Source organism: Girardinichthys multiradiatus, unplaced genomic scaffold (genome assembly GCF_021462225.1).
Source record: "Girardinichthys multiradiatus isolate DD_20200921_A unplaced genomic scaffold, DD_fGirMul_XY1 scaffold_26, whole genome shotgun sequence".
In the NCBI taxonomy this organism is placed as follows: domain Eukaryota; kingdom Metazoa; phylum Chordata; class Actinopteri; order Cyprinodontiformes; family Goodeidae; genus Girardinichthys; species Girardinichthys multiradiatus.
The window spans coordinates 135,635-152,138 of record NW_025917679.1 but is presented as its reverse complement, the minus strand read 5'-3'; the positions used below and the strand labels follow the sequence as shown (position 1 = coordinate 152,138).

The following is a 16,504-nucleotide window of genomic DNA, read 5'->3' as shown; positions in this document are numbered from 1 at the left end:
GTTAGGGATATTTGGCTTCCAGGTGAGATTAATGGAAAACGTAAAACATTCACACTACAGTCATATCCTATCATGAATGTAGGGCATTTAAGCAGAAGCATGCAATGGTGAATTCCTCATCTCAAACAATTTACTGAAGATTGTGTAGACTACAATAAAAAATGTCAACGTCTCAACGTGTCATGTGACCTTGAGCATCAATTACAGCTTTACAACAACGTCTCATGCTGTTCACAAGTTGACCTATTGTCTGCTGAGGCATGGCATCCCACTCTCCTTGAAGGGTGGCCCTGAGGTCACTCAGGTTCTGGTGTACACAGTTACGAGCTTTTAGACAGCGAATCAGCTGATTCCATAGTTTTTCAATGGGATTAAGGTCTAGAGAGAGTGCAGGCCACTCTATTTATAGTACTCCAATCTCCAGCAGCCATTCTCTAATGATGTAACCTTGATAAGCTGAAGCATATTAATCCATGGGGCATAATGACTAGATTAATGATATTATTCAGGCAGCACGGGCTTGTCACTGTACCATTCACAAAGTATAGGGTTGTTCATACTGACCATAGTCTTGTCTGGTGACAACAGTGGCTGATGTATAGGGCTCTCCTTGACGACTCCTACATCGATGGCGTCCATCATTTCTGCTCAACATGAATCAACTTTCATCAGAGAACAGTACTGAGGCCCACTGGTCCCTCGTCCAGTGTAAAGGCTCTCTGGCCCATGCAAGACGATGATGCTTGTGCCTGGTGGTGTGGTCAGGTACCCTGCAGCTCATCAAGTATAGAGACCACGCTGATGTAAACGGTTTCAAATGGTCTGATGTGATACTTGTGTGCCTCTCAACTCCCTTAAATGTGCCTGGAGTTGAGTGGCATTCATCATCCAGTTCCACTGGGACACTGTTCACAATGAAGTGGTCATCAGTGTAGGATGTGGCCAAAGAACGTCCACTTGTACGTCCTTCTGTGACTCTTCCAGTCTCTCTGTATTTCTGTAGCAACCTGCTGATGACACTCTGAGCTCAGTGGCCCCTTCTGTTGGAGAACATCCTGTTTGAAGCCTCCCAATGGCAAGTTACTGTTGATTAATTGTTAGATCAATTGCTGTGATGTCAACATGTAAACAGCATGATGAAGAGGACTGTTTAATCCCAATTCTAAATGAACCAGGAAATGTATCAGTCGATTCATGGATGAAACACCTGCTGTGAATTTTGCCGTTAAGTTTCTTGTTAGAGAACAGCAGGCTGTGCAAAAAGTACTGAAACATTGAAACATTGTTAAGTTCACCTGTAAAGGTTATAGTGCATTTTAGGTTCATCCTGAAATTTCACCTGAAAGCCGAATATCCCTCACTTTGTCTGAAAAGGGTGTGTGTGTGTGTCTGTGTGTACACATGTATCTCTCTCTCACCACACATTTTTAGGTTGTGGAACCCTGCTCATTATGCTGTCATTTTAATAGCGCTTTTTATGCAGGAAGAGTTGCAGAATTTTCCTTCAAGGTGATCTGACTGACTACACAATGTCTGCATGCGGGCAGCAGAGACAACAATTAGCTGTAGCATGCAAGCTAGCAGTTTTTGCCATCTTTGTGAGGAACATATTGGTAATGTTGGATCAAGTCTTTTTTTATCCTGCCTTTGATTTCGCTTCACATGAAATAATATTACCCGGAGGCCCATGCCCCAACCATCAAAACTAACCAAATAAGACTGAATTTTGTAATTTTCCGTCCAAATTGTATTACTGAACAGGAGATTAAACAAATCTGAACAGAGAAGGATCAGCTGCAGTGCAGTAAGCTAAACTGAATTTAGAACACAAATAAAGCTGGATCGGAGGACTTGTTAAAGGTGAACTAGCACAAAACTATCGATCAAATGAATCTTTTACATTAGGTTTGTTACATACATATTTTACAGTAAAATACTTGAAAAAAGGGGAAAGAAGCATCTTCCCTCAAATGAAATAAAACTTAAAAAGTTAAGTTTTTACAGAAAGAGCAGAAGTAAAAGGTTTGAAATGAGGTAAAGGGACTGTTATCTCTTTAAAAAAATCACTTGTACTATTTCTAGAATGCATTATTGCTACCTGTGAAACAAATCTTACCATTCCTCCTAAACCCTTAAAACAAACAAGATGTACAAAATAGAGCTAACATCAAATACAGTAATAAGCTAATATGGTAATGATTATTGTCTTACACTAGTGATTGACTCTGTTGTTCTGTACTCTCAAACAGATTGACACGATAATATCAATTCTATTCTCTCAGATGGAGACTGGAGGTAAATTTACATGCAATGTGTTTTATGCAAAGTTCAGTTTAAAATAATTCTGCCAAAAATATTTGTGCTATTGACCTACAGGAAACTCTTTTAACCAAGCAGCATTAATCACTCACCTGTGTTCACTTTCCATTGAATAAAATATATCAGAATGTAAGTTTGTTAAAATATATATTTTTTTCTTTCTGTCCAGAGAAAAAAAAGTTTTAGTGTATTTGAATTCTATTTGTTTCTTCTTCCCTCTTTACCATGGTTACTCCTTCTACTAGATCAGATCTGATTCCACCACACATTGCTCAGTGTACTCTTTCACCAGGTCTACGTTTAAAGTGTTCTGACAGAAATCGACCATAGGCTTCCAAAGACCAGGCTCCAGGAATATCTGGCACATCACATGACCCTTCAGGTTGGTTGTGTGGCGCTGAAGGTGGCACAGGAACTGCTGCTGAGTCAAATTCAGGTCTTTACCAAACATGTCAATGTTCAGGTAATACCTGTGTCGGAAGAAAAGAATACATTTACTTACTGATGAACAATCCACGGAATATATAAAACGATGCTTGTTTATCATTAGTCTCTTGGGCAGATATGCAGATGTAATCAGCAGGTATAATTTCATTATTCCATTATGAATAGCCAAAATCTGTTACTCTGGTATTCAGAAAATGCAGATACATCTCCAAAGAACATTCAGTATTTTTGTCACTCATTTCAGAAAGTGAAACTTATTATTTCGATTGATACACATAAAGTTAAAAACTTCAAGCCTTTATTTCTGGTCATTTTGATGATTATGGCTTAAAGATAACACATTTTCTCAGAAAATACAAAAAAAAAAAAGTATACATGTTCTGTAATGACCATATTATGGTCTACACCCCCACAGGAAAGTCTGCTGACTTGACGGGTGTCCAGGTGACACCCTCTACAGGGTAAGTCAGAAGCTCTCATTGCTAAAGAAGCTGTTTGTTCACAGAGGGCTGTATCCAAGCATATTCATAGAAAGTTGAGTAGACGTAGGCTGGCAACCACGCACAGATGAATCCTACAAATGGGCTACAAATGTCGCATTCCTCCGACCCGATAATCTGAAGGTAGCTATCCAAGCAATCTGGGCTTCCCTTACACCTCAGCAGAACCACAGCCTGATCTCATCTATGCAACACTGCATTAATGCAGTAATGCAAAGGAGCCTGACAGTTTTGTTTAAAAATATTTTTTAATCGATCTGTGATATTTTAATTTTCTGAGACACTGATTTTTGAGTTTTCACTACGTATCCATCAGCCATAATCAACGGCTTGAAATATTTCACTCTTTGTGTAATAAATCTATGTAAATTATGACTTTCACTTTCTGAAATAAAAAATAATATTGAACTTTATCATGATATTCTAATTTATTGAGATGTGTCTGTATAGCCAAGAGTCAAAGAGTAAACAGTCTGAGAAAAGGGTGTCGATATAGTTTTAAATGTAAGCAATGTTTAATTCTTCACCTAATTATATCCAAAAGGTATTTTGAACAACTTTACACTGAGCCAAAGAGAGGCAAAAGGTGTGGAAAATGATGCTTAGTTTGAACCATCTATTTTATTTATTTTCATGAATTAAAAGAATAATTACCAATCATCTCCAATGGGCACCCTGAAAGGGAAGGTACAAAGGCTGGCCACAGTAGGACTGGATAAATCATCCACCATCCAGTCAATGTCCTTCTTCAGTAGGATTGAGAAATTGCTTGGTAGAAGCTTGAATGGCTGCCAGTCTTGAATGACGGTGGCATTAGGAAGCACTCCCTGCATCAAGTCAGTAGTAAGATAAAGCTGATGGATAGATGTTTGATCGAGACGCACAGGAGGGGGGCTGGACTGGTGTGTGGACACAGATGAATGAATGCCGCCACGCAATATTATGTCACAAAGTCGCAGTTTGAGTTCTTCAGCTCTGAAACGCACTAGCAGAATTCCCTGTGGAGTACAGTCAATTCATTCATTTATTTCTTAAAAATGGTTTCCATTTTTAAATCTCAATTATTTTGAACACAAAGACAATGAAAGTGTTTTAAGGTTTAGTTTTGTTGTTTGTACCTGCTTAGTTATGATGCGATACTTTTCAAAGTCCTTCGGCCCAAGCTGGTCATCACGGGTCAAGCGGGTCACTTTTACATCTGGAAATTTGGATTTGACCAGCTCGGAGCAGAAGCGCAGCAGAACTCCTGCTACTCCCTTCCCTCTTTCCTGAGGGGCAACACGAAGACCCTCCACTAGCATAGTCCCGCCATCATCGATCACACATGCTGATTCCAGAGCAACCTACGGAAGAAAAAAAGAAAACACTCTTCTAGATTAACACATATTCAAAAGGTGTAAGCTATTAGCCCATAGCTCTATTCATACCTGCACACATAAAATGTAGACTGATAAACAATATTTCTGCATGCTACAATAATCTTTGGACATTTCATATTACATATTAAGAAGAACACATCCATATTAACCTGATATTTTGCTAATTGCTGTGAGATAGGATTTCAAACTCAGCCTGAGGTAAAACATTTAATAGACTAGAACATTAAGTGAGATTGATCTAAAAACAAGAGGAAACCAAATGATTCACCATGATGCAGAGATTAGGTTGCAGTCATGATACAATTTGCAGACATAAATAATGTGAATAATAAATTGTAATGCAGTGCTGTAAATTATCTTTACATAGAAAAATACTACTATGAGTTCAGTGACAGAAGTCTGTTGCAGTCAGTTGGAGCTTATGTTGACAAACAGTTGGGGGAGGTGGACTATTAAAAGTTATTGAAATTAGCAGCTTTTGTCACCGCCCTGCTTTCAGGGAGAGAAAACAAGGAATCTTTCAGGGCTGATTTCTCAGAAAAGTAGTCTGGCGGGTGCAGACATTCAGATGGTCATATCTTCTTCAATTCTTTTTCAATTTCCACAAGTTTGACATCATTGGAAAGCTTAGACTCCACTCTTTCAGGATCTGTATATAACTCCAAACGACCCCATGTGGACTTGTTAGACTTGTTCCTGGTTTTGCCACAGCCAGTCACATTTTGGGTCCCTTCATACTAACAAAGCATGGTTTTATTGCCACAGTCTATCTGAGTACTTCCAGCAGCATAATGCATAGAGGTCCAATAATCTCAATCTGGTTTCATAAACCTGACAATGAGTTCACTTTACACCAATGGCAGATCTCCAATAAAGCTCCTTTGAGACATGTTGGAACAGGAGATTAACATCATGGATGTACAGCCAAAAAGTCTGCCCTCACCATATGAGGAATTTTTTCAATACCTTGCTAAAACCATGACCCAACCAATACAGGTAGTTCTGAAGGCAAAAGAGGGTCAAAACCAGTACTAGTGAGGTGATCTTAATAATGTGGCTGATGAATGGATGTATTTGCATAAAAGATGTGGGTTGGTAAACTCACCACTTTTCCTTCTTTGCGTGCCAGAATAACCATGCGGTTCGAATCCTGAAGCCAGCTAGTGTATCTGGTGGGAAGGTAGTCCAGACCACCATAGATATCCTGGCTCATTGCCATAATTTCATCGAAGTCCTCCTCAGTGGCTACAACAAACTGTAGGCCAGCCTGGGAAGGGGCCTCAGGAAGCTGGGGAGTCAGGTTGGTATCAATCTTCATCCTGCAGCAACTGATGAAATAAAAATGAAGGAAATGGTTTTTAAATGTCATAGAGCAAAAACACCAAAAACATCCTACAGCCCCTGCCTAAACGTCATAAACTTCCTTTTGTGAGCTTTACATGTTGAATTTTCCAGAATGTGTGAAAGGTATTACTAATTGGACCAATTCTTCAGTGCAAATATGAATATACCATAAAATGAAAATGTGACAGTGGTCCACAGAGTCCAGCAGAGATGCTTTGAAAATCTGTAGACCATGCACAAAACTAGTGTCTGGTACTTTTCACCACATTGTAACTTTTAGTAACAATGTGGTGAAAAGTAGATGGAGCTGGACCTGCAGCCTTCCCAGCGGTTATTTTTATTCATCAAATATATAGTCCTAAACATGGAAATGTTTTCTAAGCAATAAAACTTATGACCAAATCCAAAAACAAGTCAATAAATAATTCTTATGGTCTGAAAATCTACCAGATATTGTCCACTCAGCCCAAAGCTAACAATGCTGGGAACACAGAATCTAGCAGCCTATCTTACAGCAATGTTAGCATGGACAGCAACAGGTTGGGTGACAATGTGAATATTTTAAATTAAATTTGCAACATTCTCCATGACTTGTTGGAAAACATCCTAAGGTGCTGTTATGATAATTCAAGACAATTTTAATTCACTAACAGCAGACATTGTTCTCCCAAAAATCAGAATGTGTGAAAAAAATTTGTTATTTTCCAACTGGAAGATGAGAACGTCGGCCTGACCAGCTCTTCCCAAGAAAATTAAAAACAGTAAATCATACCAGCGGCAAGTCACTGAATCCGCTGGGTTTCCTTAGATAGAAAAATTATTAACCATTTTGAATAATGAACTAAATCTGACTGCACTGTTTGATAGTTGAGATTAATTGGAATTTATGTACCCTACTTGAAATTTGTATGATTTGACTGAATTGACTTTGAAAAGTGCCTTGAGACGACAATTGTTGTGAATTGGTGCTATATAAATAAAAATGAATTTAAATAAACTGAACCAGTTGGAGGTTGGGAATTGGGTATCAAAAAAACTATTCAAGAATCAGTGGCTGAGGATCAGTCTCTCTGTATCTTTACTGCAACCTTCTGATGACACTCTGTGAAACTCTAAGCTGAGTGGCCACTAGTGTCTGAGAGCATCCTGTTTGAAGCCTCGCAATGGCGAGGTACTGCTGATTAATTGTTAGATGTTGTCTTGATCTCATGATGTCAAAATGTGAACAGCATGATGAGGAGGACTGTTTAAATACCAATTCTGATTGTACCAGGAAATATATTGGTCGATTCATGGACGAAACAACAGGATTTTGCCGTTAAACTCACTGTTGGAAAACAGCAAGTTGTGCTTAAAGAACTGAAGCATTGAACAGTTGGACATGTGCATTCAAACGCTTAGAGAAGATCACAGTAAGTTTACCTGTAAAGTTTATAGTTATAGATTTATAGATTCAAAAATAACACCAAGGTTTCTGAGGTTTGGTTTGACAGAAGAGGCCAGTACACCAGCATATTGCTTGATATTAGTTATTCTGTTCTCAGGGGCAATAATTGTTGTTCAGTCTTATCAGAGTGCACCTGCAAGTAGTTGTCACAGAGACACACTATTGTGGTAAGTCAAAGAATAAAGATCAATCAACTATAACTTTTAGATTTGTTACACTGGACTTGACTGCTGGGTGAAAATAAACCACCATCTGTTTAATTTTAGTATGCAATTCACTGGGATCTAGATCCGGGTCTCTTCCTTGTTGGCATTAAAGAAAAGAAAATTACAAGAAAGCCAGTCATTGATCCTGGTTAAGCACTAGACAAGAATAGACAGCCTATCCAGCTGGTGGAGCTTCAAAGAAATATTCAACTGGATGTCATCTGCATAGATGTGATAGGAGGTTTCAGAGGAAGATTGAATAATGCCTGCAGTAGCACCCTTACAACAGTGGTGGGACCTCCATTGCTGCTCCATTGGACTGTGGGAGCTCATTTTTATCCAAGAGCAAACATCGGGTGGCTTGACCATGTATTTCCAACTTGCCTGACGCCTCTTGTTCCGATCGTTGACCCTGTTTCTGTCCTTGGATCATTCAGCCTGGCGTCACTTATTACCTGTGCTGTGGAGATCACTGCCTGCCGCCCACTGAGGTTTCTCTGGGTTTCAAGTTCCACTCAAGACAAAAGCAGGTTAGTGGCTTTTCTGATCCCTGCAAAATCTGGAGAGACTACAAGTCACTAATCCCTCTTTCTGCCTCAGTGATTCCTGGAAGCTGTGAGGAGTGTTACCTGTGTGACGTTTTCCTGTGGCTGAATAAACATTTTAAACTTTCAGTACTGTGTCTGGCTGAATCTTGGGTCCGCCTTTTTCTGATTCATAGCAGAAGCTCCACAAAATGAAGCAGAACAAACTCTGAACATCTGGACCTGCTGGATTTCTCAGTCATCAAACTATACAGATGGATTATATGTTCCATTAAAGCTTCACAACATTTAATAACATGAAACATTTTAAGCAAGACCGACAACAGAAGAAGACTTGAACAAAACAGACTCTGAGGCAGCAGAGCAGCTTCCTGGAATGAGTCAGAACTTCACCTGAGATGGACGCAGGTAAGAGGAGGGACAGTCACCATGACAACAGTCCAACTGCTTTCAGCTCTGACATTTAGGGAGGGGTTCTAACATTTATTTATAACAACTAACCAACATAAGGACAGATGATGACATCCAACAGGAGAAGAAATTTTACAACTAAGACTTCTCCTTCATGAAAAAATAGACTTACGGTTGTAGAAGATTTTGGTTAGGAATTATAAATTAAGATTTTTAATTATAATATTTTAATAAATATTCATAATCCAATCAAAATAATTGCTAAACAGCAACACACATATTCACTTTAACTAGAATCTTCAGACCATCACAATCAGTTTAACATATAAATTAATTTAACAAGACTCTAGAAAAGCAACTCCAAACATCGACACATAAATCTCAACTGATGAATAAATCAACAACAACAAGACAACACTGACAAAGAGTCTGAAACTAAATGATATTTAACAGGTGAAAACTGAAAGATCAGCTTAGAGTTTGAGACTTTCTGTCAACAGAAAACAAGTTGTCAAATAAATGAAGTGATTCCAGTTTGACTGAAGGAGCTGCAGGATCCCAGACTGTAGATCCTGATCAGTTAGATTTTAATCATGGAGATTATAGTTTGTTTCTCATAACAGATAAAATACATTTTGTTTAATGAAGAAAATATTTAAACATCAGCTGTTCATCACGTTGACTGATTTCAGATATTGAATAATCCTGTAAATGTTCCTTTAAACATAAAATGGCTGAAATAAAAAGTTTTTCAAACATGAAAGAGTTAAAAATTATTAAAGTCAAAGTTTAACTATGAATAAAAATGAACTTACAGTTTGTTGGAACTTCAGAAAGTGTTGAAGACACTTGATGTGAAAACTTGGACTGAGATACAGGTGAGCTGCTTCCTGGAATGAGTTAGAGTTTCATCTGAGATGGAGCCTAAAGAGACAGGTAGGAGGAGCAAAACCAGTTTGTCAGACTTTTTAAGGAACTTTTGACATTGTTCAGCAAACAATGACACAGTGGGTAGTGCTGTTGCCTTGCAGAAAGAAGGTCCTGGGTTCAATTCCTGGCTGGGGGTCTTTCTGCATGGAGTTTGCATGTTCTCTCTGTGCATGCATGGGTTCTGGAAAGTATTTATTTTTTGAGCAAAATTAAAATTTTTAAAGGGATTTCCCAGATATGAGATGAATTAGATTTATTTACACCTGATGTGATGATGTCACTGAGTAACAATGTCTTCACTACAACACAGTTTGTTCATGTCTAGATTGAAAACTATTAGTGAAAATCTAAAATATACTCTAAAAAACAGTGAGTACAGTCAGATTCAGCGACATCTAGTGGCCAAGTGGCAGATTACAACCCAAAGATCCGCCCCCCCCCGCCCCCCCCCGCCCCCCCCGCACCCCCCCCCCCCCTTATTGTGTTAATAAACACAATAAGTTCAATTGACCAAATGTCATTACTTAATTAAATGTGTTTCAGCTCAAGGTTTTGTCCAAAACATCTAGTTTAATAAAAATAAAAACATGACCTCTACAGTGACCCTCAAGTCTCTGCTGTTAAAATACCAGGTTTTTATGTTGGCTTGTTGGAAATGAGACGATGATAAATCATTAAACTTTCTCCACATATAATGTAGCGAGTATCTCGTACAATTCAACTGAAAAACTAATCTGTTAGAGGGGAAAACTATGTGCACCCTGTGACTGATACTTTGTTGAAGCAGCTTTTGGTTCAAGTTTAGCCTCCAGTCTTCTTTGGTTGGAGTCTGTCAGCTTCACACATCTTCACTTCACCATATTTGCTCCTCAGCCTTGCTAAAATTCTTCATGTCTATCAGACTGGGAGAACATCTCTTGTCCACAGCCCTCTTTGGAGGACCCTACAATAATTTAGTTCTGGACTTTGACTAGGTCATTCCAACTTTCTGATGAACTGATTCATTTGATGACTTTAATGTATAATTAGACTCACCGTGATGCTGAAAAATTAAATCTATCTTCATCTTCAGCTGCCTAGCAGACACCTGGAGGTTTTGGGTCAAAGTTACTGATTGGTATTTAGAACTTGTTCTAATTTATTTTAGACAAATGTCAGATTTTTGTTCTCCAGTTTCTCCATATTTTCTCCAGTCATGGATTACTGCATCTCTGTGCCATGGTGTATTTATGAAGCTGTCTCATATACAGGTCCTTCTCAAAAAATTTGCATATTGTGATAAAGTTCATTATTTTCCATAATGTCATGATGAAAATTTAACATTCATATATTTTAGATTCATTGCACACTAACTGAAATATTTCAGGTCTTTTATTGTCTTAACAAGGATGATTTTGGCATACAGCTCATGAAAACCCAAAATTCCTATCTCACAAAATTAGCATATCATTAAAAGGGTCTCTAAATGAGCTATGAACCTAATCATCTGAATCAACGAGTTAACTCTAAACACTTGCAAAAGATTCCTGAGGCCTTTAAAACTCCCAGCCTGGTTCATCACTCAAAACCCCAATCATGGGTAAGACTGCCGACCTGACTGCTGTCCAGAAGGCCACTATTGACACCCTCAAGCAAGAGGGTAAGACACAGAAAAAAATTTCTGAACAAATAGGCTGTTCCCAGAGTGCTGTATCAAGGCACCTCAGTGGGAAGTCTGTGGAAAAAGTGTGGCAGAAAACGCTGCACAACGAGAAGAGGTGACCGGACCCTGAGGAAGATTGTGGAGAAGGGCCGATTCCAGACCTTGGGGGACCTGCGGAAGCAGTGGACTGAGTCTGGAGTAGAAACATCCAGAGCCACCGTGCACAGGCGTGTGCAGGAAATGGGCTACAGGTGCCGCATTCCCCAGGTCAAGCCACTTTTGAACCAGAAACAGCGGCAGAAGCGCCTGACCTGGGCTACAGAGAAGCAGCACTGGACTGTTGCTCAGTGGTCCAAAGTACTTTTTTCGGATGAAAGCAAATTCTGCATGTCATTCTGAAATCAAGGTGCCAGAGTCTGGAGGAAGACTGGGGAGAAGGAAATGCCAAAATGCCAGATGTCCAGTGTCAAGTACCCACAGTCAGTGATGGTCTGGGGTGCCGTGTCAGCTGCTGGTGTTGGTCCACTGTGTTTTATCAAGGGCAGGGTCAATGCAGCTAGCTATCAGGAGACTTTGGAGCACTTCATGCTTCCATCTGCTGAAAAGCTTTATGGAGATGAAGATTTCATTTCTCAGCACGACCTGGCACCTGCTCACAGTGCCAAAACCACTGGTAAATGGTTTTCTGACCATGGTATCACTGTGCTCAATTGGCCTGCCAACTCTCCTGACCTGAACCCCATAGAGAATCTGTGGGATATTGTGAAGAGAACGTTGAGAGACTCAAGACCCAACACTCTGGATGAGCTAAAGGCCACTATCGAAGCATCCTGGGCCTCCATAAGACCTCAGCAGTGCCACAGGCTGATTGCCTCCATGCCACGCCGCATTGAAGCAGTCATTTCTGCAAAAGGATTCCCGACCAAGTATTGAGTGCATAACTGTACATGATTATTTGAAGGTTGACGTTTTTTGTATTAAAAACACTTTTCTTTTATTGGTCGGATGAAATATGCTAATTTTGTGAGATAGGAATTTTGGGTTTTTATGAGCTGTATGCCACAATCATCCGTATTAAGACAATAAAAGACCTGAAATATTTCAGTTAGTGTGCAATGAATCTAAAATATATGAATATGAAATTTTCATCATTACATTATGGAAAATAATGAACTTTATCACAATATGCTAGTTTTTTGAGAAGGACCTGTACACTCACCAGCCACTTTATTAGGTACACCTGTCCAACTGCTCGTAAACGTAAATTTCTAATCAGCCAATCACATGGCAGCAACTCAAAGCATTTAGACAGGTAGACATGGTCAAGATGATCTGCTGCAGTTCAAACCGAGCATCACAATGGGGAAGAAAGGTGATTTAAGTGACTTTGAACGTGACATGGTTGTTGGTGCCAGACGGGCTGGTCTGAGTATCTCAGAAAACCAATTGAGCATCATATCAATGTCACAGCCTACCTGAGTATTGTTGCTGACCATGTCCATCCCTTTATGACCACAGTGTACCCATCTTCTGATGGTTACTTCCAGCAGGATAACTCGCCATGTCATAAAGCACAAATCATCTCAGACTGGTTTCTTGAACATGACAATGAGTTCACTGGACTCAAATGGCCTCCATTCACCAGATATCAGTCCAATAGAGCACCTTTGGGATGTGGTGGAACGGGAGATTCACATCATGGATGCAGCCGACAAATCTGTCAATATATCTGTCATGTCAATATGGACCAAACTCTCTGAGGAATGTTTCCAGTACCTTGTTGAATCTATGCCACCAAGGATTAAAGCAGTTCTGAAGGCAAAAGGGGTCCAACCCAGTACTAGCAAGGTGTACCTAATAAAGTGGCCGGTGAGTGTATTTGTATCTTCTCCTGACTGATACCTTTGTACAATGAGATCCTTTGTAATCTCTCTGTAAACTTTAGCTTCTGGTAGGACAGCTGAAATTTATTTTAGTTTATTCAGAATCAGGATAATTAATGTTAGGTTTTTACTCAGTACCAGAGATTATTATTATTATTGGAGATTTTCCTGTAATGCATTTTTTTATTGAATAGTATAGATATTTTCATCTTGAAGTGAAAAACATTTAGAAATAATTAATCAAACGGGGGCGTGTAAACCTTTGAGGGTACTTCACTCTGTGTATGTTTATATTTTCTTGTTTCAGTAACCTAATTCAGTCTTGATTTATTTCTACACAGAAGTCTTTAGCAAATGAAGTCCATTTTTAGATGGTTTTGGCAAAGATGATCAGTGAGATTCAGCCAAAGAACTAAAATTCCAAACAACTTGTAGCAACAGAACAGAAATGATGTCACAACTGAAACATGAACAAAAACCTGCATCAACAACTGAACTGTAGACAGTTCCTCCAGCAGATCATAGTTTTCAGTTCAGACGACAACTTGACGTTACCCTCCTCTTCTTCTCTTAGCTGCTGCTGTGTTGATGGAGTTGATGGTGAAGTTGGTGTCTGGCTGCTGGCCTCATGCTCAGCCTGGTCGTCAGATGTCACCAGAGAACTGATGGAGCGAGAGGTCATGCTGGGGTTGTAACTGGTGGCTGAAAAGGCTGCAGGGTCAAAACAGAGTCTTCTTCCATTTAGAGTCAAAGTTCACTTCCACAGTTCCTAAATAATATTTTACTTCAATATTCCCTTTTTTTCCAGACTTAAATCTTCAGATTTTTCTCGCTTTTAAAAAATGAATTCTTTAAAAAAAATATTGATGGCTGGATAGATGGTGGTTGAACTCTTTTAAAGAAATCTGATGCTGATTTTTGGTTTTCCATGACAAAACGACCACGTTCAGTTACGTTTTAACTGGATAAAGTGTGCAGAGCTTTGCTTTAATCCCTTAAAATTTCAACTAACCAATAGGAAAACGTTCTGTAACTCAATAACAACTCTAAGTAAGGGCGAGTAATATGGCAACAATAACAACCCAAGATGTTTACAGTAAAATCCTGATCATAGATTTATTACCAGGGTCACCAGGTGGCTCAGGGGTAGAGCCAATTCATCATATGCAGAGGCTACAGTCCTCCATGCAGCGGTCCAGGGTTCAATTCCCGGCCACGGGCCATTTCCTGTCCTCCCCTTCTTTCTTTGCCCTTCTTCCTGTTGAGCTACTGATGAATAAAGGCCAGTAGTGCTAAAGAACGTTAAAATAAAGATTTATTAGTGTTTCTTTATATGTAAAAAAACATTGATCTTTAAGATAAATATAACAGAGGAATTGTGTCATAGAACATTTTAGAAAATGTCTTTGATTAAATTTATCAAACTTATGTCAAATATAATTGAAATTTAACACTTGAAGTACAATTTAGGTTATTTGAATTTAAAGGGTAAACAAAACTGTTCATATATAAAACTAACGATAAAGGAGGACAATAAAACGAATCTGTCTGCACCAGAGTATATATAATAACAATATATAATAGCAATAGACAGGATCTGCCTTATTTAGCCCTTTTCTATTTCCTGAACTCCAGTTTTCCATGTTTAGTTTTACAAAGTAAACAGATTCTTTTTCCTAAAAGGAATCAGTTATATACTTATAAGAAATTTAAACAGTTTAATGTAAAGAAATCCAGTTTAATGGGATTATTTAAATAATTTACTGTTTTTGTAAAGCTTTTAAAAATCTGTCAATGATTTTAGTTAAAAACAGCAGCATTAGTTTCATTTGAGAAAACAGAAACAGTCATTTTAAAATAAATCTCTTCACATATGAACTTAATAATGTTCCAGCAACACATCATGTAAAATATGCCTGTCTTCATTTCTTTCTAAAGGACCATCTGAAACTAGTTTGAGATGATGGGAGCTGTTATCTTGCTGGAACAAACCATCAGAAGATGGTCCAGTGTGGTCATTAAGGGATGGAGATGTTCAGCAACAATACTCAGGTAGGCTGTGGTGTTTAAATGTTGCTCAGTTAGTACTGAGGGGCCCAAAGTGGGCCAAGAAAACATCCCCCCACACCATAACACCACCAGCAGCACCAGCCTGGACTTAATATAAGGCATGATGGGTCACACTGGGTTTTCTCAGACTCTGAAGGAACAAAACCACGAGGACCAAGACAGTGTTCAACAGTTTAAGATTCTCAGGTTTAAGATTGGGCTGGAACCAGAACTGGATCAGTGGGCAGAATCAGGATCTCACTGAGGGAGAAGAAGAAAGGCTTATAGAAATTCTGGGTGTGAATGGAGAATTGATCAGAATGTGTCTTTGTGTTTGACTGACCGAGGTTGAGAACTTAGTGGCCGGGGAAAGATAAGTCTTCTCCACGGTGGCTGAGGTTGACAGGGAGGCACGACTGAAGGAGGTGATTTTCTCCTTCGTTTGTGTTTCTTTTCTGGAAAACGCCACAGAGGTTGGAGAATCAGCGTTAGAGGGCAGACAGGCAGGTGAATGATCTTCAGGGGTTTGAAGTAGAAAACAGAGCGAAGGCTCACAGCTGAGGCGTCGAGGCTGAAGCTCCCACAACATGAACATGATACGAGTGAAAACAGGAGACAGGAAAATATCCACAGTAGCCTTCAGCAAAAGCTTGATCTGCAAGGCAGAAGAGAAAAAACAAGGTGATCAGAAAAATGCTTGGAAGCAGGACTGCAGAGCAGCCGAGGTCTAGCTGTTTACCACACAGAATGAGACAACAAGCTGACGCCTCCCTCTGGTTTCCACTCCTTAAGAAGCCAGCTGATTGCTCTCAGATGAGCGACACCTGTGCAGCAGCACCTGTCAGTCACACCCTGTATAGGAAAAACACAGCAAACAAACACAACCTGCACACAACCTGCACACAACCACCATGGATATGACAGGATGGATCCATGGTTCATGTTGACACCAAATTTTAAGCTGAAATTGATCGTCTTTAGAACAGGAAACACTTTCCAATCCATTATTTACCAGGTGAACCTCTTCAATCTGTAGTTTTAGTTTTCTGTTCTTAGCTGAGTGGCACTCAGTCTGGTCTTCTGCTGCTGTAGCCGTTCTGCTTCAAGGAATGACCTGCTGAGTGTCCAGAGATGGTAACATGTGGCTATTTAAGCTACTGGCGCCTTACTTTCATCTCAAACTAATCCTCCTATTCTCCTCTGAAAACTAACATCAACAAGGCATTTCTGTCTACACAGCTGCCACTTATTGGATATTGTCTTTTTTTCTGACCATTTTTCTGTGAGAGATGGTTCTGTGTGAAAATCTCAGTAGATCAGATCCCAATACTCAGACCTGCCCGGCTGGTACCGACAAATATGCTACGTTCAAAGTCACTGAAATCGCCTTTCTTGTCCGTTG

At 39.4% G+C, this 16,504-nt stretch overlaps 1 protein-coding gene across 2 annotated transcripts; it reads right to left on the bottom strand.

The window, feature by feature from the left end:
* Positions 1-1,741: 1,741 nt before the first annotated feature.
* On the bottom strand, positions 1,742-15,941 carry LOC124865136 (histidine N-acetyltransferase-like). Of its 2 annotated transcripts, XM_047360101.1 has the most exons (9): positions 15,658-15,941; positions 15,446-15,557; positions 14,177-14,345; positions 13,609-13,764; positions 9,414-9,522; positions 5,751-5,973; positions 4,385-4,609; positions 3,921-4,264; positions 1,742-2,789 (listed from the first exon to the last, which is right to left on the bottom strand). In XM_047360101.1, the coding sequence occupies exons 6-9, from the start codon at positions 5,961-5,963 to the stop codon at positions 2,561-2,563; spliced, it is 1,011 nt and encodes a 336-aa protein (XP_047216057.1). In that variant the 5' UTR covers positions 5,964-5,973; positions 9,414-9,522; positions 13,609-13,764; positions 14,177-14,345; positions 15,446-15,557; positions 15,658-15,941; the 3' UTR covers positions 1,742-2,560. The 2 variants fall into 2 exon arrangements, 1 of the variants encoding a protein (XP_047216057.1); XR_007037468.1 differs by lacking the exons at positions 1,742-2,789; positions 3,921-4,264; positions 4,385-4,609; ... (2 more) ...; positions 13,609-13,764; positions 14,177-14,345 and adding an exon at positions 14,630-15,363 and having other exon boundaries at positions 15,658-15,940.
* Positions 15,942-16,504: the final 563 nt, after the last annotated feature.